The sequence below is a fragment of the Sus scrofa genome, chromosome 1 (assembly GCF_054392235.1).
Source record: "Sus scrofa isolate SSC_HxYL_T2T_F1_AM1 chromosome 1, Sscrofa_HxYL_maternal_Yorkshire_Landrace_v2.0, whole genome shotgun sequence".
Lineage (NCBI taxonomy): Eukaryota > Metazoa > Chordata > Mammalia > Artiodactyla > Suidae > Sus > Sus scrofa.
In genome coordinates, this window is record NC_139383.1 from 155,981,752 (window position 1) to 156,004,296 (window position 22,545).

At 41.2% G+C, this 22,545-nt stretch overlaps 1 protein-coding gene across 8 annotated transcripts in view; it reads right to left on the minus strand.

Annotated features, from left to right (window-relative positions):
* TJP1 (tight junction protein 1) overlaps window positions 1–22,545 on the minus strand; it is a 264,401-nt gene that overhangs the window by 231,560 nt on the left and 10,296 nt on the right. For all 8 annotated transcript variants that reach the window (XM_021098856.2, XM_021098848.2, XM_021098836.2 and 5 more), the window contains 1 exon segment: window positions 20,991–21,123. In XM_021098856.2, the coding sequence (XP_020954515.2) occupies window positions 20,991–21,123 (133 nt within the window).

Sequence of the window (22,545 nt, forward strand, 5' to 3'; positions counted from 1 at the left end):
CAACAATAGAATCAGAAAACAAGGGCAAAAAAAGTTAACCAATTGTACCTTTCTTCTTGGTTATTTATGGACACAGCTCTAAATAACAGTAGGTCAGAGAAGAAGCCACAAAGGATATTAGAAAACATTTAAAACTTTAATGACAATGAAAGCACTAACTACTGAAATATACAAGATTCAGCTAAATCATTACTTAGAGAGAAATCTAGTGTCTTAAGCATATATTAGTAAAGAAGAAAGACCAAGGGGTCCCAGTCCTGGCACAGTGGAAACGAATCGAACTAGGAACTATAAGGTTATGGGTTCGATCCCTGGCCTTGCTCAGTGGGTTAAGGATTTGGCATTGCTCTGAGCTGTGGTGTAGGTCACAGACACAGCTCAGATCTGACATTGCTGTGGCTGTGGTGTAGGCTGGCAGCTGTAGCTCTGATTCGACCCCTAGCCTGGGAACCTCCATATGCCCTGGGTGTGGCACTAACAAGCAAAAAAAAAGAAAAGAAAAAAAACAACACCAACCAACCAAACAAACAAACCTTTATTCTGGCACTTAAGGCCTCTCAAATTGGTCTTTTGTTCAGTTCTCCAAACCCATCTCCCTTTTACTTGCTTAGATCAACCAGCACAGTGGTATACTCATTTCTTCCCAACTGCTACCTTCCCATCTTCTCTGCTCACACCCTTCTCCACTTTCCAAAATGCCCTCCTCCTTATCCCTTGTTTAGTCTTGTTTTTCATTTAAAACTAAGCTTGAATTCTTCTTTCCCTGGCCTTGCTCAGCAGGTTATGGATCCAGCTGTGCAGCAAGCTGTGGCTTAGGTGGCAGATGAGGGTTGGAATCCAGTGTTGCCGTGGCTGTGGCATGGGCCTGCAGCTGCAGCTCTGATTTGATCCCTGGCCTGGGAATTTCCATGTGCTGCAGGAGCAGCTATAAAAGAGGGGTGGTGAGCAGGAGTTCCTGCTGTGGCTCAGTAGTTACAAACCCAACTAGTATCCATGAGGATGTAGGTTCAATCCCTGGCATCGCCCATGGGGTTAGGGATCCTACGTTGCTCTGGCTGTGGCATAGGCCAGCAGTTGCAGCTCTGATTTGACCCTTAGCCTGGGAACTTCCATATGCCACCTGTATGGCCCTAAACAGCAAAAAAAAGGAAAAGGAAAGAAGGAAAAAAAAAGATCAATCAAAGGGGAAGAGGGTCTGAGCAGGATGTGGAACCTAAGGACAAACTATAAGAAGCAGCAACAAGGTGAAAGGCCAGCTCTTCAAAAACACTAAAGAAAAGTATAGAAGATATAAACAAGCAATATCAGGGATAAAAAGAGGTCACAAATACAGATACAACTGACACTAAAAAAAAGTCAAATACAGTGAACAACTTTATATAAATACAATCAAAATTCTGAATGGACATTAGAATGGACAGTTTTTAAGAAAAAATAACATCAAAATTAACTAAAGAAAAAATGAAAACCTGAGTAAACCTAGAAGCACTAAAGAAACTGAATCTGCAATTCAATTTCTACCCCTCAAAACATACTTAAACAAAAATCAGCCCTAGGTGCTATTTCAGGCAAGTTATATAAAACATTCAAGATGCAGATAAATCTCTATTTATACACACTACTCCAAAGAAAAAGAATCATTCCCAACTCATATAATGAAGACCAAAAACCCAGAAACCAAAGCAAATTAGAAGAACCCAAACATCTTACTTACTAACCTCGATATAAAAATCTTTCCAAAAATGTTAGAAAACCCAATTCTGCAAGATCTTAAATAACAACAATACTTTCAAGTACAATTTCTTCAAGTAACATAAAAAACAGTTTCATACTAGAAAATACAATAGCAAAAATTTGTGATTCGCCATGTCAGGGTTAAGGGAGAGAAGCGCATTATCTCAGTAGGCATACAAAAGGTACTCTTTTAAAATTTAACACTCATTCATGACACAAATTCCCTAGTGCACTAAGACTAGACGAGGAGCTCTCCAACCTGATGAAGATAACCTACAAAACTGTACGGCACATACCACATTTATAGATGAAGCTCAGAAGATAAGGCGCTCACCACACCTCCTGCTCAGCACACACTGTGATGCTTGATGAGGAGGGATGACAACAGGGTGCATAAGGACACAGATAAAACTGTCACGACATGCAGGAACCAGCAACGTCTACTGAGAATCACCAAGAAATTTCTACTAGAATTACAAGGACAGGTTGCTGGTTATAACAGAAAAATACAAAAGTCAATTACGTAACTACACATCAGTATAGTTAGAAAATGAATAGAAAATAGAAGCCATTTACAATAACCAAAACTATGTAACAAATCTAACAAGTCATATAGGATGAAATTTTATTGAAAACAAATTTAGAATAGAGAGATGCTCTATCCAAGTACGAGAGTCCAAATTATTAAGATATTAATTCTCCCCCATTCTAATTCTAAACATTCAATGTAATTCCAAGCAAACTTCCTTGGGTGTTTTCTGTGGAGTCAGACAATTTTAACAACAGTTAAAATCACTCTTGGAGGAAGCAACTGTAACAAGAGTGAAGTCTAAAACTGGGATAAGGACCACATTAAGATGGTGTGTTAAAGAGCCCTTAGAAAAAGAGAAGGCAAAATCAGAGTTCCCACTGTGGCTCATTGGGTTGAGAACCCAGACTAGTATCCGTGAGTATGTGGCTTCCATCCCTGGCCTCACTCAGCGGGGGTTAAGGATCCAGCATTGCCATGAACTATGGTGTAGGTCACAGGCACGGCTTGGATCCAGAGTTGCTGTTGCTATTGCTGTTGCTGTGGCTTGTAGAGTAGGCTGGCAGCTGCAGCTACAATTCAACCCCTAACCTGGGAACTTCCATACGCCACCGGTGTGGCCTTAAAAATAAACAAAAAAGAGAGACAGAGACAGAGAAGGAGGGAGGGAGGAAGGGAGCAAAATCAGAGCAGTTAGGATACTGTGGAGAGAATCAGGATACTGATTCTGAGAATTTCAAGAAGAGGATTATTGCTCATTTGTCAAATCCTGTAAAGTTAAGGAGAATGAGTGAAGAAAAGGTAACCGAAAGAGCTGTGGTGAAAATATCAGATTACCAGGAATGCAGAGAAAATAGGAGAGAAAGATGTGTGTGGACCATACAGCCCACAAATCTGGTAGGAAAGAGGAGGTAATCAATCACTGGAAGCTTCTGCAAGACTGCACAAATCTGCTGAACTCTCAGGAGAGAGACCCCATCCACTGAGAGACTGGGGATGTGGGAAGAAAGAAGGAAAGGAGGACACAAGGGCCCGAAGGCAGCAGGAGGGAGAGGATGTGTGAAAGAGGAACAGGGGAAAGGTGTGGTGTCACCACAGAGATGTGCCCAAGCTGAGGATGGGAAGAGGAACCTCAAGCCAAGTAAACTTGGTAATTTTACCACCAAGATGGGGGACAGGACAAAATTCTACTTAAATCAGGAAGTATCCCTATTAAGCTCTATCTGAGAACATACTAAATATACAAAAAAAAAAAAAAAAGGAAAGAAAGAAAGAAAGAAAAGAAAAAAAATCCTTCATGTCTTTATTTCAAGTCACTCATGGCACAAGAACCACGATTTGAGAGAAATTTCATAAAAACTGATGCTAATGGGAATTTTTAAAACTAGCTAACCACAACACAAATGACTGACAAGCTCTTGCTTCTTTCACAGGAGGATACTGATTTATGTTAATATTATTTGAGCGTACTGGTGAACGCTACACGTAATGAATGTTTCTGTGCTACACAGTCAACTGCATAATTGCTAGTTTCGGATACAAAATTAAAAGCAAAACAATTCAAGGTGAAATAACCCAACCCATGTTTTCCTAAACATCTGTGATTAAACCAGGAATGTGATGATTCACGGTTCTCTGTTAAGTTATACCAAGGTGGCTCCCAGTAACAGGGCTGGGCTGTCACAGGGATCTTCCCAACGCCCTCCACATCCTCTGTACCCCTCTCCTCTGCTGCCAAAAGTCAGCCCCACCCAGAATGACGCCAGGTTAAAACGCTATTGTAGACACCCCTGGGCCATAAAGCCAACAAACTGGAGAAACAAGAATGCTTACTCTTTAATGACTCCTTAAAAAAAGATCTAAAATGTATGAATAACTAAATTTAAAAAAGAACGTTTACCTTCTAAGTATATACACAACTAAAGCTTTCAAGTGAAATATTTGGAACTTCTAAAGTGTTTTCAACTTCAAATAAAACATTTATTAGAGGTAAAAGCTAATTAGCTTTATTATAAGGAGTGTGTGAAGTTCCGATGTGATTTGAGGACATAAATAAAGCCTGCAAAGATTTTCATTTGCCTGTGGATTTACAAAATGTTCAATAATTCTAATTTCTGAAATAGCTGTTATCTTCCTATAGGTTATGATAAATCAGTAAGCTCAGGTGGTCTCTGAGGTAATATCAAATCAATGCCATCAGACGGAACCTCTGAGAAGTGTCTAGAGAATGAGCTTCAGAAACAGAATACTGTGCCCACACCCTTCCACATTCCATGGATGTTTCTTCTATTTACCTACTCACACCCCCAGCAACACTACAGATCTCCTAACAGCATTTAATTCTCCAATTAGTTGAAACCATTTTTCTCTTCTTTCAGAGGTTCATTATTCTCAAATTTCTCCCCCAATTTTGTTCAATTTTAAACTCTATATTAACTCTATATAAACCTCTGTATTAACCTTTAGTCACCTCCTCTGCTTTGGTTATCAGTTAAGGACTCAATTCTCTAAGCCCCTCTCTTCCAGCAATTATTGTCAGGCATTTTCTTAAAATTCTTGTCTCCAGTGAAGTGCTGGTGGCTTTGTAAGGCCTTATGGAGCAGCACTAATGTGATCAGGAAAGGACGGTCAGGAACTGCTCTTTCACCACCACCAAAAAACTTCGAAATTCCCAGCTTTACCTGTTCTGGAAGGACCTCGACCTCCACTCCATTTCAATAGTCCACTCCCAAAGACAAACTTGGTCTTGGTGCCACTGTTCCCAACTTGAACCCAGTACTCAAGGCAAAGCGCCTAAATTCTGTACCAAGTCCTCAGCCTCCCCAACCCCTTCTGATTTCCCTTCCATGTATCATCAGTCTAGTCCCAGGGGCCATCATTTCCATTATCCTCTTGACTTTAATCTCAACTCTCCCCTCCCCTTGTCCATCTTGCACAGAATGGGCCACATCTGCTCCACACTGTTGCCCCCAAGCTGCTTCAAAAAAGCAGTTATCAGATACCCTCTGCACACCATGTACAAAGGAAGTAACAAGTATACAACCTTAAACAGACCACGCCGGCCCAGTCTAAGACACAGAGCGACATATAGAGACACCCCAAGCACCTCATCATCTGCAGCCTGCCAGGAAAAGCAACAGTGAGACTCCAGTCCTTCCGTAAAGGTAGCTTCAAGGAGGCTGCTCTTTTGCCCTGGTCAAAATGTACCTAGATAGAAAAAATATAAGGAAAAGCACTTCTCTCTACTAGAAAGAAATCTAATTATCAGATGCTGAATCAGTGCTATGCAAAAACAGAGTTCAGATGAAATAAAATATGGCCCTGCCTCAAAGCATTAGCAAGTCTTGCCAATCTTATTGTACCTCACTAACAATTTCAAGGGGGAAAAATAAACATTTGAACCATTTAAAATGAAACTGTCCATTAAACATTCTGCCATGAAAACATACTGTGTGTTTATTTTACTTGATATATAAAGAGAATTACATTTAAGTGAAAGCCAAAGGTTAAACAGATTTTTAAAATATGAACAGTAGCCAACAATATATGGAATTATATAATTTTCAAAATGTTAAAAATGAATTTTCATTCCAAAGTAGTAGGAAAATGCTAATGATTATGAGTTATCAAAATAAAAGGCAGTAACTCAAAGTATAAAGTTAGAGCAAAAGGAAAAAAGGAAAAAATTTTAAAAGTGAGTTCATGATTTCATTCTCTAATTATAATAAATTTTTCAAAATTTAATATGCAAGAGAAAATGGAGAAACAGTTAATAAACACTTACAAAGATGGTTCATGTTACACTAAAATATGGAAGTCACTATCCAAGCTAGAGGCTAAATCAGAGCCGCAGCTGCTAGCCTACGCCACAGCAACATAGCATCCAAGCCACATCTGTAACCCTTGCCGCAGCTCCAGCTTGCAGCAAACTCGAGATCCTTTAACGCACTGAGCGAGGCCAGGGATCAAACTCACATCCTCATGGATATTAGTCAGATTTTTAACCTGCTCAGCCACAACGGGAACTCCCAAACATGATTTTTAAAATGATCAAAAACTAAAATCATGTCTGGAGTATAGCTATATACCTAGTTTTAAAGAATTTCAACTTAGTTACATTAAAAAAAAAAAAAATCAACACAAAAAGTTTGACTTCTTTCTGACAGCAGAGTCCTTAAAGAAGGTGGAAGTACTTTCATTTTTCATTCCAAAAATAAAACAGAGCCACTGCTGTCATTCTCCTACCAGTTATCATCCAAATATCAAAGTTCCTGGCATTTAAATCACCTTCAGATAAGCACAGGGCAGCTCCAAATGCTACTCTGCCCTAAGCAGCATCTTCTAAACATCAACAGCTCCAGAAATTCAATCAACCAAAAAAATTCAAAAGGTCTTCCTCTTTCATTTCTACATTAAAGACCATCAACAATTAAGCAGAGACATGACAGGCAGAAGTAGGGAGAATGAAGCTTTTAGGTCCCCGCCCGTGTGGCCAGGGCACTCGCTGGGGAGTCCTGCCCTCAAGTGGCCAAGAGCTGCCCTGCGCAGGACAGGAGGGAGATGCCCTCCCCAAGGGCTGTGAAAAGATCTAGGATAAAAACTACCTTCCCAGCTTCAGGTGCAGTGTCCTGGACCAGGGGAACCTGCAGCCAGTATCTGCAGAGAAGGGAAAGAGGAACTGCATCTGCAGGTGCTGATGGAGGGGCTCTCACAAGGCTTCAGTCAACATGGATGTTCAAGTTCTGAGCCCCAATTTACACAATGTCTTCCCTGTTCACAACTATATCTGCTGGCAATGCAATCTGTAAAAGATCATCTGTGATATATATGACCTTTTAGTTAATGATAAAGCTGTACATAAAGGTTATGTGCAACTTTCTTCGGTACTGGGGCAAACGGGGCACCCTGGCACATTAGCCTTTCAGTGTTCCTTTTCTGTCTTTTACCCACTCTGTGGGCTGGGACCCTCCCTTCCAAGTGCCTGGGTCTCTCCAGTGCCACCTCATGCATTTGCCAAGCCTATCCTGTCCCCTCACCCGACTGAGTGGCGTGGAGGCTCTCAGCACCTCTGAAGGTGAGAGCTGCCTCTAAGCCCCAGAGTGACTCTCAAGAGTGGGACTTTCAGAACAAACAGGCCACAGAGAGACCTGGGGAAGCCTGGGTCTCTCATGCCCACACCCAAACTAGGCTCTGAAGAATTAGCCTTCCTATAAGATATAAAATCAAAACTGAAGAGAGATTCCTGAGATTACCTTCCCCCATTTGCCATAGGAAAGAACACTGTATAGCACTGAGGAAACGAAAGGTTTCCTTTCCTCCTAGTTTCTTCTCGCAGGGCCAGCCCAGGCCAGTCCAAGAGCTGGCACTCCCAACGTGCATGCCCGCGCCCCTCTCTACACTAGGCTCCCAATTAGCCCTCACTACTAGCTAGTCACTACAAAGTGTAGGGCTTCCCTAAAATGGAAACTGGTATAGAGACAGAAAACTACACATTCTGAGTCTTCCATTTTTCATTCTAATGCTCAGAAGTCACATAATAACCAGGTAAGTTAAAATCCTTTTAGATTGGCAAGAACAGACTATCTGTTCCAAAGAAAAATATATCCAATTTCTACAGATCCTTGAAATTGTATGTGTGTGCATACAGACACAGGTACACTACATTAGTTTTGATCCTCAGAGATTATTCTGTTCAGTAACAAATGTGAAAATCAAACAGTTCAGTTCTCATGAAAATACTCTTTTGATTTCTATAATTTCAACCTTCTCTGGCCAATGTTACCAGCCACCTCCAAATGTCTTCCCTGCCCCCGATCACCAGCATGAGCATGCATCTAGAGGACGAGTCCACTGCACTGTGCCCCCTTCATAGACTGCGGCTGTCAGAAATGTGAAATAACTGCCAGAGTCCATGACATCAGCTCTGTAGATTCTGAAGCAGTGATGGCTCTCTTTGTTCTGTGACTGTCTGAAAAAGTTACATTATTCCTCCTCTCAAGATAAAAAGTAAAGAAAGACATGAACTCTAGCTCTGCTCCTCAAGTGACTTCTCTGACTGCTAGCAGGTCCAAATTGCCTATGCCCTCCCCCAACTATTTGAGGCTGCACATATCTATCTCCCTTCTGGAAACTGACCTCCTCAGCTCCTTTACATCTATCCATGAACTTCCTCTGCTTTGTCCCCTACTGCTGATTGCCCTTGAACTGGGGGTATTTCTGGCTCTAACACAGGCCCTCTTAGTTCACAGAAATACCTCCTTCCCCAGTAGAACAGACGAACAGTGACGAGACAAAGTGGAGGCTCAAGACCGACCATGCCCAGCGAGGACCACTCTATAAAGCTGCAGGTTCACAACCTGTGGTCCCTCCTACAGCCCTGGCAGCTCCCAGGACGTCCCCATTCCCTTCTCTGATCCCTCAACCTGATGGCCTCCTCCCCACCTTTCCCCCCAAAGTCAGATGCCATCCTTCAGGTCCGGTTCCAGGGTCACCTTCCTTGTGTTCCTCTCTGCATCAGGTGGAGATGAGCACTTGTACTCCCCGGAGGTACCTGCACTGCCTCTGCTACTGTAATTGATGCAGTGTTTTTACATTTCTCCTACTCTATTGAATCCAGACCACAGAGAAGGTGGTGGGGGAGGTGGTGGCATGTGAGTGAGTGAGAATGAGGTCCTGGGTGAGAGGGGTCCCAGAGAACCTAACATGAGGCTCAGGTGTGCTCTGTTGTGGGCTGGTGTCCTGCTCTGCATGAAGGGAAATGAGCTGTGGGGAGGGCAGTGACTGGAGAAATGGAAAGGAAAGAGGCCACTGGTCTCCAGCCTAACCAACAAAAAGGAATCAAAGCCCTAGAAAGAGATATGGTCAGGGAAAATCTAGAAGTGGCTTTCCTGAGAGACTATGAAAGACAAATTAAGGCAGAAAACTAAAGGCTTCTGGTTTTCTCGGAAATGGTATTTGCTACATTCTTTTCCTTAAGACCTAAATTTCTAAAAGGCCTATATTTTCTACTCAGTTTTGATGGATAAAATCCTACCTAAAATCAGCGCCAACAAACTTCCCAACTAGTTGCTAATGAAAAGAAATTCTAAAGCGATAAGAAATGTCAGCATAGATAAAGTTCTGAGCTCCAAAAGCAATCCAAAAAGTCTGTTAGATAAAGACAGAGGCTAACAATGGTCACAGACAAGAATAGAGCACTTGTAGCCATTGTGCTCACTAACCATTTAAGATACAAGAGTCCTTGCAAGGCTGCCTCGAAAAGTCCCTTAGAAATTTGTGGACATTCACAGTCTAGTGAAGAAATAACCATTATGGGCAGCAGCTCCTCTTACGTGGCTATCAACTGGCAAACCGCACTCAGACTGGCCTCTGGAAATCCTAGCATTATACAAACAGCCCAATTCTTTTCTTCTCCTTGACTCCTCTCACCTTGGAAAATTAATGAGGGTGGGAATTCTGGTGGATCTCTGTACTCTGGAGTAAGCCTTTCCCCATGGAGGGTTGGGAGTGGGCCACAGTACATTCCAGTGTCCAGTTCACTGACATCCAGGCCAGTGATGAGGCCAGATGCTCAGTGAGCTGGGACCAGTGAGGACAGACCTTCAGCTCATAAAGCACATAACCTGAATCTGGTCATCAGGAAACACTGAACAGTTGTTGAGGAGGAGATATGATACCCAAAAACAATGCATGTTCCTGGATGGGATACTGAACCAGAAGGGAAAAGGGATACCCCTGGGACAGTAGTGCTGTTTGGACAGGATATGTGGACTGAACAGTACTACTGGGCCAGCAATGATTTCCTGTCTTGGTTATACAGGTTATGTCGTGATTAAGCAGAGAATGCCCTTGTTTAGGACAACTAAAAAGCTTAGAGGTTCTGAGACAGCATATATACAGCTTGCCCTCAAGTGGTTTAGCAAAAGACTAATGACTAAGATACACACATATATGTACCTACACAGAGAAAGAGGGCAAAGGAGCAAATGCTACAACACGTTACCAATTGGGAAATTTGGGAGAGTGGGGTTATGGGAGTTCTTTCTCACAGCTTTAAGTTTAAAAATATTTCAAAAGGACATTTAAGGAGTTCCCATTGTGGCTCATCAGAAACAAATCTGACTAGCATCCATGAGGACACAGGTTCGATCCCTGGCCTCGCTCAGTGGGTTAAGGATATGACATTGTTGTGAGCTATGGTGTAGGCCAGTTTCTACAGCTCTGATTTGACCCCTAGCCTGGGAACCTCCATATGCCCTGAGTGTGGCCCTAAAAAGCAAAAAATAAAAAAAATTACAAAAGAACATTTTAAAATTTTCCCTATTGTTCATTCCAGTATTTTTTTTTTTTTTTTTTTTTGTCTTTTTGCTATTTCTTGGGCCGCTCCCACGGCATATGGAGGTTCCCAGGCTAGGGGTCGAACAGGAGCTGTAGCCACTGGCCTACGCCAGAGCCACAGCAACGCGGGATCCGAGCCGCGTCTGCAACCTACACCACAGCTCAGGGCAACGCCGGATCCTTAACCCACTAAGCAAGGGCAGGGACCAAACCCGCAACCTCATGGTTCCTAGTCGGATTCGTTAACCACTGCGCCACGACGGGAACTCCTCATTCCAGTACTTTTTAATTTTATTGAAGTACAGGTGACTTACAATGTTGTATTAGTTTCTGGTGTAGCAAAGTGATTTACACACACATACATACATATATATTCTTTTCCATTATGGTTCATTTAGGATACTGAATATAGTTCCCTGTGCTACACAGTAGGACTTCGTTGTTTATCCATCTTATATATAATAGTTTGCATTTGCTAATCACAAACAACCAATCCAATCCTCCCTCCTTCTCCCTCCCCCTTGGCAACCACAAGTGTCTGTGAGTCTTCTTCCTTTTCATAGATAAGCTCATCTGTGCCATATTTTAGATTCCACATATAAGTGATATCATATGGCATTTGTCTTCCTATTTCTGACTTACTTTAGTTAGTATGAAAATCTCTAGTTGGATCCATGTTGCTGCAAACAGCATTATTTCATTCCTTTTTAATGGCTGAGCAATATTCCATTCTATACATGTACCACATCTTCTTTATCTATTCATCTGTTGATGGACATTTAGGTTGTTTCCACATCTAGGCTATTGTAAATAGTGCTATGAACACAGCATGTATCTTTTCAAATTACAGTTTTGTCTGGATATATGCCCAGAAATAGGATTGTTGGATCATATGACAACTTTATTTTTAGTTTTTGAGGAACCTCCATACTGTTCTCCATAGTGGCTGCATCAATTTACATTCCCACCAAAAAATGTAGAAGGGTTCCCTTTTCTCCACACCTTCTCCAACATTTGTTATTTGTAGACCTTTTAATAATGGCCATTCTGACTGGTGTGAGGTGGTACCTCACTGTAGTTTTAATTTACATTTCTCCAATACTTAGCAATGTTGAGCATCTTTTCATATGCTTATTGGCCATGGGTGTGTATTAGAAAATTTTCTGTTTAGTTCTGCCCGTTTTTTTTTGGTTTTTTTGGTTTTTTTTTTTTTTTTTATTGGGTTGTTTGTTTTTTTGTTATTGAGTTCTGTGATCTGTTTGTATATTTTGGAAATTAACGTCTTGCTAGTTGCAACATTCTAGTATTTTTTTTTTTTTTTTTTTTTTTTTGTTGTTGTTGTTGCTATTTCTTGGGCCGCTCCCACGGCATATGGAGGTTCCCAGGCTAGGGGTTGAATCGGAGCTGTAGCCACCGGCCTACGCCAGAGCCACAGCAACACGGGATCCGAGCCGCGTCTGCAACCTACACCACAGCTCACGGCAACGCCAGATCCTTAACCCACTGAGCAAGGGCAGGGACCGAACCCGCAACCTCATGGTTCCTAGTCGGATTCGTTAACCACTGCGCCACGACGGGAACTCCACATTCTAGAATTTTTTAAATCTCCTTTCCTTACGTCTGACAAAACCTATTAGCCAAAGACCTCCAGACACACCTGTAGTCAAACAGAGTGAGGTCTGTTAACTTGCTGCAGCAAACAAGGAGGCTTTCACACAGAAGCAAGCACGAGGAACCATGAGCATCTCAATGGCAGGGAAGGGGGAGAGGCAACAGGGAGGAAAGGGCACTTATAGGGTCTGGGGGAGGGAGGAGGCTAGAGTTAGTCACTGAATGGCCCTGGTAAAGCCTGGTAAGAGTTTATCAAACAGGGAGTAGTGGGAATAGTCGTTTTATCTTTAGAGCAAATGAAAGTTTGTGGAGTCATTGTTAGACCAGTTTGTCTCTACCCTTATCTTGGAATATATGGGTCCATATGGCCTGGTATTAAAAGAGTTTACACAGTCTATAATGGGCATCATGGCATGGCTAGCACAGTTTTTCTGTTTTACAAATTGGGTACCTTTTGCTAGTTGTGGTTTCTGCTTCCATTTACAGCAGCCTACCTGCCAGCCAGGCCATTTATTCACCTAATAAAAATCTCTTCATTCATTAAACAAATGTTTATACTGAGCTCTACTAAGTCCTTAACATCACGCTAGGCCTTATGAAGCTTCTAGTTTAATGACATATAATCCGTCTTTGAAACTGGTGAGACAATGTACAGACATAACGATAATATAAGAGAGCCTTATACGGTAAAAACAAAGACTTCATGGATGAGGGAAAACTTAGGAAAAAATTTGTTTTGGATAGGCAAGTTTTCATAGAGTTAACTGAAAGCATCACTTCAGGCACAAATTTTTTTTTGTATTTTAACCATCTGGTTACATTTTTTTCTTTCTAGAGTATATTATATACTTACCTGCTTTCTTAAATGGAACATAATTTATGATATGTTGCACAGATTTTAGTTGTGTATATCTAAATCATACAACATAAAATATTAAAGGTCCCACTTCATACACATATCTGAAAATATGAAAATGCCCCAAATTAAGAATAAGCATCAAGAATTGCATAATTTCAAATGAGCAGGCTGAGTGAACTATAACCTGTTAACACCACAGTGAATTATAGCCTGTGAACTATAACCAGACTACTTTTATCTGGCAAACAGAAATATGCCACCATATTCTGTGAGTCTTCTGGGAAAATCAGTTTTGAATTAAGTAGAGGCCTCGGAAGCATACATCTTTCATAAAATGCCATATCAATCATAATATTTTTTGTCTTTTTAGGGCCACGCCCATGGCATATGGAGGTCCCCAGGTTAGGGGTCAAATCAGAACTGCAGTTGCCAGCCTACGCCACAGCAACACCGGATTCAAGCCACATCTGCAACTTACACCACAGCTCACAGCAACACCAGATCCTTAACCCACTGAGTGAGGCCAGGGATCAAACCTGCGTCCTCATGGATACTAGTCAGATTCATTTCCGCTAGGCTATGAGAGGAACTCCACAATTTAACCTATTTATGATTTGGTTTTTATTGCAGATATTAACTTTGTCTGTACAGTGGTGAGTCCCAGACACACTAGAATGTGTAAGTGTACCCTGCTAGTTACCTACAAAGTGTCCATTTTCCTCTTCCTTATCAGAGGAAGCCCACTTTTATCCTCTGTAGCCCTGTGCTACCAAAACTTCCATATTTTCATCCTTCCTTACAATTGGAAATGGCAACGAGACATAGTTCTTACTGAAGAGATGCAGGAAGATGTCCCTAAGCAGGTACCTCCTCTGAAATAAAAGGACAAGGCTTCACTTGGACAAGATCTCCTCTTTACTCTGCCCCCTTCTTCTTGCTGGAAACACAAGCTATGAGGGCAGAGACCACAAACTGAGGGCAGCTGGAAAGGTGGAGAAGGATGCTCTCATCACATCACAGAGCTCCTGTGCCAAAGAACACCAACCCCTAGACTCCTCTGAGAAAAATTCATGGTAGTTGATTTTCTTTTTTTCTATTTCTTTTTTTTTGGGGGGGGGACCCCCACCCGCAGCATATGGAGGTTCCCAGGCTAGGAGTCCCAATCAGAGCTACAGCTGCCAGCCTACACCACAGCTCACAGCAATGCCAGATCCTTAACCTACTGAGTGAGGCCAGGGATCGAACCTGCAACCTCATGGTTCCTAGTCAGATTTGTTTTCATTGCACCACAATGGGAACTCCGTGGCAGTTGATTTTAACTGACTATAATTCAGTCATCCAATTCTTATAGATGGTTTTACGGATTGGGGGGGGAGGATCTTCTTTGGTCAAAGAACCCAGCCAAGCAAATCAATATATAGCATTCAAAAGGCTAGTTCCTGATCCAGGAAAAGGGTCAATGAGAGAAATGGGAAGTGGTAAAGGAGGCTTCAGGGAACAGTGTCTGTGTCTGTAAGAGAAAGGCTCTCCTTCCTGCTTTATCCATGCAAATATGAGGGCCAAAACTGCTACAGTCACACATGACAAGCCTAATGACAATGTTCACTCAGGGAGAAGAGTACACCCGAGATTCCCAGGAAAACAGACCTGGACCCACTGGCTTCAATTAGCCCTGAAGATCAACCTGCTAGTCTTCTACACTTCTAGGAATGTGACCCAATCAATACCCTTAACGTTTAGGCCACTCTGAGTCAGTGATTAGTAACATGCAATCAGAAACATTCTGGATAACTGCCTCCAAACGTGAAAGACCTGGCCACTCTGAGAACAGAAGGTGCCACAATCATCTCTTCCACCTCCCACATCATCACCACCTCCACCATCATTATTTCCACCACCACCACCTCTACCATCACCTCTACCACTTTCACCATCACTGCTTCCACCACCACCACCACCTCTTCCACCACCACTTTCACACCATCACCACCTTTACACGATCAACACTTCCATCTCTACCATTACCACCTCCATCTCCACCACTGCCTCCACTACCATCACCACCTCCACCATCGCCTCCGCCATCACCTCCTCCACTATCACCACCACCAATTCCATTATCAACACCTCCACATCTATCACCTTCATTAACATCACCACCTCCAGCACTACCACTGCCATCACCACCACCTCTATCACCACCGCCACCTCCACCATCACCAATACCTCCATCACTACCACTTCTACTTCCACCACTACCATCACCACCACCTCCACTACTACTAGCACGTGCATAACCACTTCCACCACCACACCATCACCACTTCCACCATCACCACCTCCACCTCTACTACCACCACCATTGCCACCTCCACCACCTCCACCATTTCAACCACCATCTCTGCCACTTACCTCCACTACCTCCATTAGTACTACCACATCTACTATGGCTATTCAAAAAAAAGTTCCTCCTATTTCTTATGCTCAGGCATGTTCCCCAAAAGAGAAATCAACACATAAAGGTGGTGGCTTTTTCTATGTGTCAAATGACTGACATTACTTTACATGTCCTCTTGCTTCTTATCCCTACCACTTTAACATTTAATGGTCTCCCTGCTTTCCTCTATTCAGCTACCATAGTTAGTGGAGCAGTAAGTCAACCAACAATGAACTAATAAATACCTAATCCCCATAAAATCTGTCATGCTTATCATTTTGGGAAATACAGAAGACATGTTTCCTGTCTTCTGAGGAGCTGAGGCACATACACACTTGGGAAACAGAACGTGAAGTAGAATCAAGAGCACAGTGAAGGCATCTGTGGGGTAGCCTGGGGCAGCACCAACAATAACATGGAGATGTGTCAAGGAAAACAGAAAGATGCCAAGTTACTAGAGCTCGGTGAGAAAAGCAGAAGGGGCCCATGATGTTCACCGTTGTTTCTTCTAGACTCTCCTTGGTTGAGGAGTGTGGTGGTGATCAGAGCGGGAGTGAGAAGGGGACAGTGGTGGTTCCCCCCACCCCCACAACAAGCCAGGAAGTGGGGTATGCTAGTATTCAGTGACTCCTCACCTTCAGTGCTCAGCTTCTTATTCATCAGTCAGACCCCCTTGTCGTGTCAAGAAGAAAGCAAACTTGGTATACTTCCAACATTTACTTTTAAAACATGCCTCTGGAGTCTCAGTGTCCTGCAGATCTCACAGTGGGAGGTCTTGGGTAGAGGAGAAAATTTCCATCACTGATATTCCCACAGGGTTACATGTATCTTCCAGATCCTACATAGACGCCTCTTTACCAGGAGAAAGAAGTTTCTATTTAAATGTGGAAAAATTGCTCCTCATTAAAAAGCCATAGAACTATTATTCAGGCAACAGTGAAATGTGACTTATTAGTCCCCAAATGTAACACTTCAAAAAATATCTTCACATATTCTCCCTCATGAAAAAAACTTCTCTATGGGTTTTGGTTTTTTGTTTTGTTTTTGGTCTTTTTTGTCTTTTATGGCTGCATCCGCAGCAGGCGGAGGTTCCCAGGCTAGAGGTCCCACTGGAACTGTAGCTGCCAGTCTACGCCACAGCCACACAACACAGGATCCGAGCCGCATCTGTGACCTATACCACAGCTCCTGGGAATGCTGAATCTTTAACTCACTGAGTGAGAGGCCAGGGATCGAACCCACGTCCTCATGGATGCTAGTCAGGTTCACTAACCACTGAGCCACGATGGGAACTCCTCTAAGGGTTTTAATACATGCTATCGTTTTGCCTAATGGTTCTCAGTGGTGAATGAATCCTTCTTTACCCAAGGCCAAGGGAACAGAGACATAAATTATTAATTAGTTCACTGCTCCTATTCATTATATATAGGACTCTGTGTAGTATTTCTCTGTTGGGACAAAGGAAAAACTAGCAATTCAGGTTTATACCCTCAAAGCAGGAAACGAATTAAGTTCATGTTTAGGAACATCCCAGGCAACCAGCTCCTTTCTCCTATTTTATTTATTTTTTAAATGAACGTTGCAACATTTACTTCAGGTTTTCTCTTTGTTTGCACTTTTTTTCTTTTTTTGCCACACAGGCAGTATGTGGAAGTTCCTGGGCCAGAGATCAAACCTAAGCCACACAGCAGCAACCAGAGCCACAGCGTTGAGAATCCAAGAGCCTCAAACTGCTAGGCCTCAGAGTGCTCCCCATTCTCCTATTTTAGGGAGGAGTATAATCAAGAGAAGATGTAACATTTCAAGCAATCTGTTGAATTTTTAAATTACCACTTAAAATTCTTTGACAATACATTTAGAATCCAAGAGGGAGGAAGGGACAGAAGTGAAAATGCAACCTGATGGCTTTAAACAGTCAAGGACACCACAATGATGTAGAAGAGCTAAGACCAGAAACAGCAACTAAATCTGAAGACAAACAGGTGGTTTTCTTCTTCATGTTAATTATCAATAAATACATCACTCCATCATCCCAAGGGAAAAAAAGAACTTCTCACATGGTTTATACAGCATGTTACTCATTAAAGTGTTGAAAAATGGCTCAGGTTTTTGTTAGTTTTTTGGGCTCTCCTGAGACACACAATCGTTCCCAGGCCAGGGACCAAACCTGTGCCACAGCGTGACAATGGGACCAAACCATATCACGGCAGTGACAATGCTGGGTCCTTAACCAGCTAAGCCACCAGGGAACTCCAAGGCTGAGGTTTTCTAGGCAAAAACACATCTTCATAGCAGACTTGTCCATTCCAGGCTTGCCCAAGAAAATCTTACCAAGTATCTCTGGGACACTGTCTCAAGGACCCAGGGAGGCTGGATGGATTCCAGGCCCCCTGAGTAAACTAGGTTGTCAATCAGTTACGCAGCATTTACAGAATGAATCAGAAAGCCCATCCCATTTAATCCCTACAGAGAAAGCTGAAACAATCACCTCTCCCCAGGGGTAAAATGGTGTCAATCTGATGCCCAGGACCAAAGCCAACAGTCTCAGCTGGAACCTGACGCTTCTCAGCCAGAAACTGGGACTTTAAAACCATAGCAAGTAGACCTCCTGCTCCACTTGCTAAGTTCTTCCAAAAGCAGTACAAATTGCACTTTTTTTTTTTTTTCTCTGCAGGCAAAAAGCAAAATGTAAAAATAAAAATATAAATGTTATTCTGTTGGTTGTGCAAATTTGATGTATATGTACATCACAGGAGACCATAAACTAAGTCTAAGTCTTTCTGTTTTACAGTTTTCTGTTTACTTTGGTAATCAGAGGAAACCATACATTTAATTAAAATTTTTACAATCTGAAAAATACTGTATAATATGACAGATTTTTCAGGCTTTTTGAACTAGAACAGTATCTGGAAAGAGATACCTAGGATAGGTACGCTATTTCCTAAAAAGAATAAGGACTATGTATTCTGATACAACTGGAAATCATTACAGACCCTTTCCCAAGGATCTTCCCTTTAGACTTTGTAACAAAGGATTTTAAAATTTGGTTCTTCATGATTATATGACAAAGTCTACTACATTAGAGAACCAAATCTAAACACCTTTTATGCCCCCTGAAACCCTTTTCTAAAAAAGTATAGCACTCCCTTCTTGAAAAAAAAAAAAAAAAAAAAAAAAAGATAAAATTTTTAAAGTGGAGGGAAAAAATCCTTTTTTAGCCCATGCCAAAGATGCTCTATGTGTATTCTGGATGTTACAGAATTAACTGACCACAGCTTATGATAGAAAGTGGGAGTAGCCAAGCTGACAGTCCTCTATTATTTTATTATTCACTAAAGGAATTTATTGCTTTTCTAAAAGTGGAACATGTTCACTGTAAAAATTTGTGATAATCTAAAAGTGTTTGAAGAACAAAATACTAAACTGCTGCCCCACTAACCACGACTGCAAAAACCTGAGACAGAAAGTGAACTCGAACTGCAAAAAACCCAAATTGATTGCTGTAATTACATTTCGTTAATACATTCCCATTACTGACAATTAGAAGAACCATCATCAACACACCAAAGTCCATGGCCTTTCAATGCACCTTTGATAAAGCAGAACACCAAAATCACAAGCAGCATAGCTCACAAAGCAGAAAACACTCTTAAACTAGAACCAACGGCTCCCCCGGAACTCCATAAACCTCAACTTTACCTCTCCTTGAACCTCAATATCAAAACGCCTTCCTTCCAGAGATGCTAAAACCTTTCACTTTTGCGATAAAGTGAAAGATATCAAAAATAAATAAATTAATTCTGCACCTGGACAGTGTTATTTTTTCCCTAGCTTTTGGACTGTGTACTAACTTCACCTGGATCAACTCTTTCTAGCCAATGGAATAAATCAGCAATAATTTTTCAGTGTATTCATCACAATGAAAAAAAAAACTCTATTCACCACCTTTTCCTCACAGCTGAAATAATCTATTTCCGAGAAACTGAAGGCAACTTTACATGAGGTTAAGTTTTATATTTTATTCTGTCACACTATTAGAGGTCTACTTAGCAAGGGGAAAAAAACGCTTTTTTCAGTTTATTGCTTACAGGTCTCCTGATAGGTCATATTTCACCTTCTTATGTCTTGTGTCATAAAATGTTGTCAAGCACACTTTAAATAAAGTAATTAGATAAAATTATTTTAGTAAAAATAATTACTAAAATTACTAAAAGTAAAAACCATAGAGTATCCATATTTACTGAGCTTTTGTTTTCATCAATTATAGGTAAAAGATGCAGAAATCATAACCTCCAAAAAGACAGACTTTACTTTCATACACTGTCACCACCTTTTGAAAAAATAATTGTCAATGATACTTTTATAATTCAGAATTTTTCAGAGCTCAAAGAGGAGAAATGAACATATGCAGTCTAAGCATCCCAAACATCCATTAATTTGCCACTGAATCCTACAACACATAAATCTGAAAACTTTCATACAGCTAAGAAAATTCTAGTATTGCCTTTACAGCAGTACAGTAGCTCTTCTAGACTAGGACAATACAATAGAAAAGGACAGTGGGGTCTGAAAGGGTCACTCTTCCTCAAAACATGCATGAATTTACCACATACCCATGTGAAAACCTGTCACTTGGTCTGGAGGAAAAAAAGATCTCTAATGTTAATGATTAACAATAGAATTTAGGAGTTCCCATTGTGGTACAGTGGAAATGAATATGACTAGGAACCATGAGGTTGCGGGTTCGATCCCTGGCCTCACTCAGCGAGCCAAGGATCTGGTGTTGCCGTGAGCTGTGGTGTAGGTGGCAGCAACAGCTCAGATCTGGTGTTGCTGTGGCTGTGGTGTAGGCCGGCAGCTGTAGTTCCAATTGGACCCCTAGCCTGGGAACCTCCATATGCCTTAGATGCAGCCCTGAAAAGACAAAAGACAAAACAAACAAACAAAACAAACAAACAAAAAACACCATTAGAATTTACCATATACCCATGTGAAAACCTGTCACTTGGTCTGGGAAAAAATGATCTCTAATGTTAATGATTTCACTTAGAATGAAAAGAAAATACCATCACTAACTGAAACTTACATTTGTTCTAATAATATGAGAGCACCTCTATTTTCTGGTACTACCAGGACGTTGGTGTTTGGGAGTTATCAAATACTTAGGTCACATCAACATGTGGTTTTGTGATTTTTCAAGAAATTTACATTATCCACCAACCTTAGGTCAACTTTTGTTGTAGAGTTTAGGAAACATTTCATTATCTTGGTCTTTGCACCAGAATCATCATTATGAACCACTTATCATAAATGTATCTATGGATACAAGTTAAGAAAGTTGTATTGGTTGGTAACCTGTTGGATAAACCAGTTTTTACTGAAAATTGCTTACCACAAAATAAGAGTTTTTATGAACATTTAGAAAAATCAAACTTTTCATATTCTTTGAAAAATGAGAAAAAAGTGTTCAACAATCCACTTACAGTGAGTTCACAGAAATCGATGCTATCAAGGCTTTTGCTTCTGTGTAGTCTCCCTTTAATTCGTCTTAAAGAAGGTTTTCCTTGGCTGACACTAGAAGTAGCACCATTAGGATTTTCAGAGGATGGCGTTACCCTGCAAGAAGAGGATAATTCTTAAGAGGACAAGTGTACAGGTGAACATATTTCTCAAGTATGAGGTAAGCATTTACTTGAGGACAGGTTTGGAAATATATTCCTTTTTCAACCAAAACACGAAGAATCACAGTGGAGCTACATTCTATCACGTATCTTTCTAAATATTTCTTAGCAGCTTGCTAATTTAGAAATCTTTTGTGACAGTTCAAATATCCCAACATTAAGACTCACTAGAAGTCAACACTGTACTATCAGAAAAGCAATTAACACTGAAGTTCCCTAGGGAACTGAGAGGCATTGCTGCTCTCTGGGTAGTTATTTATCAAGTGCTCAGCCTGGTGCCTGGCACAACCCAGCGCAAGTCAGCTGTCACTTTGCACAACCACAGAAACCATTCAGAAGGTTTCCGCTAAGCATGAAAATAACCTTCAAAACTTTAAGCATGACATTCAACACTTAAATCAGTACTACTATGAAACCAAGAAAATACAGATAAGATGAAATGGCGCATAAACAAAGCCATCTACAGAATACACCTGGGCTACATGTTCGAACACACAAGTGCAAACACACACTCAAGACTGCCATGAGTTTCCTATTCCTGAGCTGCTGCTGGTGGCAGCGTTAGAACAAAGCACCTTGGAAACTTGGGAGGAAAGTGCTCGGTGGATTACTGTCTTAGAGATGATGATTATAAAGTAATGAGACTGACTGGTAAGTGCAGTTTGTGCAAGATGGTTTATGATCATAACTCCTATCTGTAATACATTCTATGTTCATATATTTACCTTCATGACCTATTTATTTATTTATTTATTTATTTATTTTTTTAGGGCTGCACTTGAGGCACATGGAAGTTCCCAGGCTAGGGGTTGAATCAGACCTATAGCTGACCGCCTGAACCACAGTCACAGCAACAGCAATGTGGAATCTGAGCAGCATCTGGGACCTACACCACACAGCTCATGGCAATGCTGGATCCTTAACCCACTGAGCGAGGCCAGGGACAGAACCGGTGTTCTTATGGATACTAGTCAGATTGGTTTTTGCTGAACCACGACGGGAACTCTGTCATGAACTATGTAATTTTTGATATTTAAAATGTTGTTTGAAAGGGATAAAATGTCTCTTGTTGCTGGAAAAGGACACACAGGATGGACTACCAGCAAAACATAAAAATAAGAGAGAAGTAAATATCATAAAATAGTTTTAGGTATAGCTATATTTTAAAATAAAAGTACTCCATCCATATAGTTCAAATATTTTAAGACTACAGAAAGATAAAAAATTAAGCAAAAGCTTCCCTCATCCCCTTCGTCCAAAATCCCCATCGTGTTTCCTAAGGACATTCATCACTAACAGTTCTTTGTACAATCTTGCAGACAAATGCTCATTTCTATGTATATATGTGTTAATCTCC